This window comes from Frankliniella occidentalis, unplaced genomic scaffold (genome assembly GCF_000697945.3).
Source record: "Frankliniella occidentalis isolate FOCC.00 unplaced genomic scaffold, Focc_3.1 Scaffold123, whole genome shotgun sequence".
Classification (NCBI taxonomy): Eukaryota; Metazoa; Arthropoda; class Insecta; order Thysanoptera; family Thripidae; genus Frankliniella; species Frankliniella occidentalis.
This window is the reverse complement of record NW_026267250.1, coordinates 878,634-879,814: the sequence shown is the minus strand read 5'-3', so window position 1 is coordinate 879,814 and position 1,181 is coordinate 878,634. Positions and strand designations below refer to the sequence as shown.

Sequence of the window (1,181 nt, the reverse complement as noted above, 5' to 3'; positions counted from 1 at the left end):
AAATGCAATGATTGCGAGAAGACTTTTAGGATGAAACATTCCCTTGATGCTCACGTCAGGACCCACACCGGCGAGAAACCATATAAATGCAATGAGTGCGAGAAGAGTTTTAGCAAGAAATCTAACCTTGATATTCACGTCCGGACCCATACTGGCGAGAAACCATACAGATGCAATGATTGCAAGAAGAGTTTTAGCCTTAAACAACACCTTGAGTACCACGTCAGGACCCACACCGGCGAGAAACCATATAAATGCAATGATTGCGAGAAGAGTTTTAGCATGAAACATTCCCTTGATGCTCACGTCAGGACCCATACCGGCGAGAAACCATATAGGTGCGACTCGTGTAACAAAGGGTTTAGACAGAAAAGTAACCTTAATTTACACCTAAGGACCCACGCTGGCGAGAACTGATATACTTGTGGCATTCGTAAAAAAGTTTAACCGTGATCACCATGTCTAGATTTACCGTATTAACGAGCCATGTCTGGCATTTGTACGGAGCGTTTCCAACCCAGTTTTCTTACCTTCGTCTTCTCGAGGTACCACACCGCCCACTGTTGACTCATAAGTGTTTCTTTGGTAGTGGTTTCTGTGAAATTCAACAGTTTAACTCTCGTTAAATGGTCACAAAAGGCTCATTCGTTTTATCCTGTATGTAATATTTTTGCTAGTTCGTGCGAAATATTAGTTGTCATCGGATAAAATCGATAAAATTGTAATTTCTTCAGAAAAAAATAAAACTTTTAATGTGTCACCTTCTTACTGGCTTTGTTGCACATGTACTCTCCAACCAGGCTTAGTCGCGCAGTGGTGCAAATGGTCAAGGGCAGACCGTCTGCACACAGTTCTGACGACCGCGCGAGTCACGGCACGGCCCAAATAAGACTCTGCGGGCTTTGGATGCTACGTGTTGCTACGTGTGGTGTATCTGAGTTTTTAGACTATAGACCATTGCAGTCGTTGTGTTTCCAGGGTTTTGTTTTTCAATATTATGAACGAACTTCGACCTTATTTAACAAAAATTGTGTTTATCCGACTAAAATAAAACTGACATTGTGACCTACACTTAATTGCTTACTGCTTAAGACGAACGCATGCATGTTGGTGGTAGCTGTGGTGGTGGCCTCTCCTTTCGGCTCCCCCGTACGTTCTGACGCGGTGCTCCTGTTGCAGGT

General features: G+C 43.4%; 1 protein-coding gene across 1 annotated transcript in view; it reads left to right on the top strand.

Annotated features, from left to right (window-relative positions):
* The window catches only part of LOC127750022 (zinc finger protein 182-like), a 3,679-nt gene extending 2,910 nt beyond the window's left edge, over positions 1-769 (top strand). Inside the window, exon 4 of the mRNA XM_052270422.1 lies at positions 4-769. Coding sequence (XP_052126382.1) covers positions 4-417 — 414 coding nt within the window. The 3' untranslated portion in view covers positions 418-769. The remainder of the gene's footprint in view (positions 1-3) is intronic.
* Positions 770-1,181: the final 412 nt, after the last annotated feature.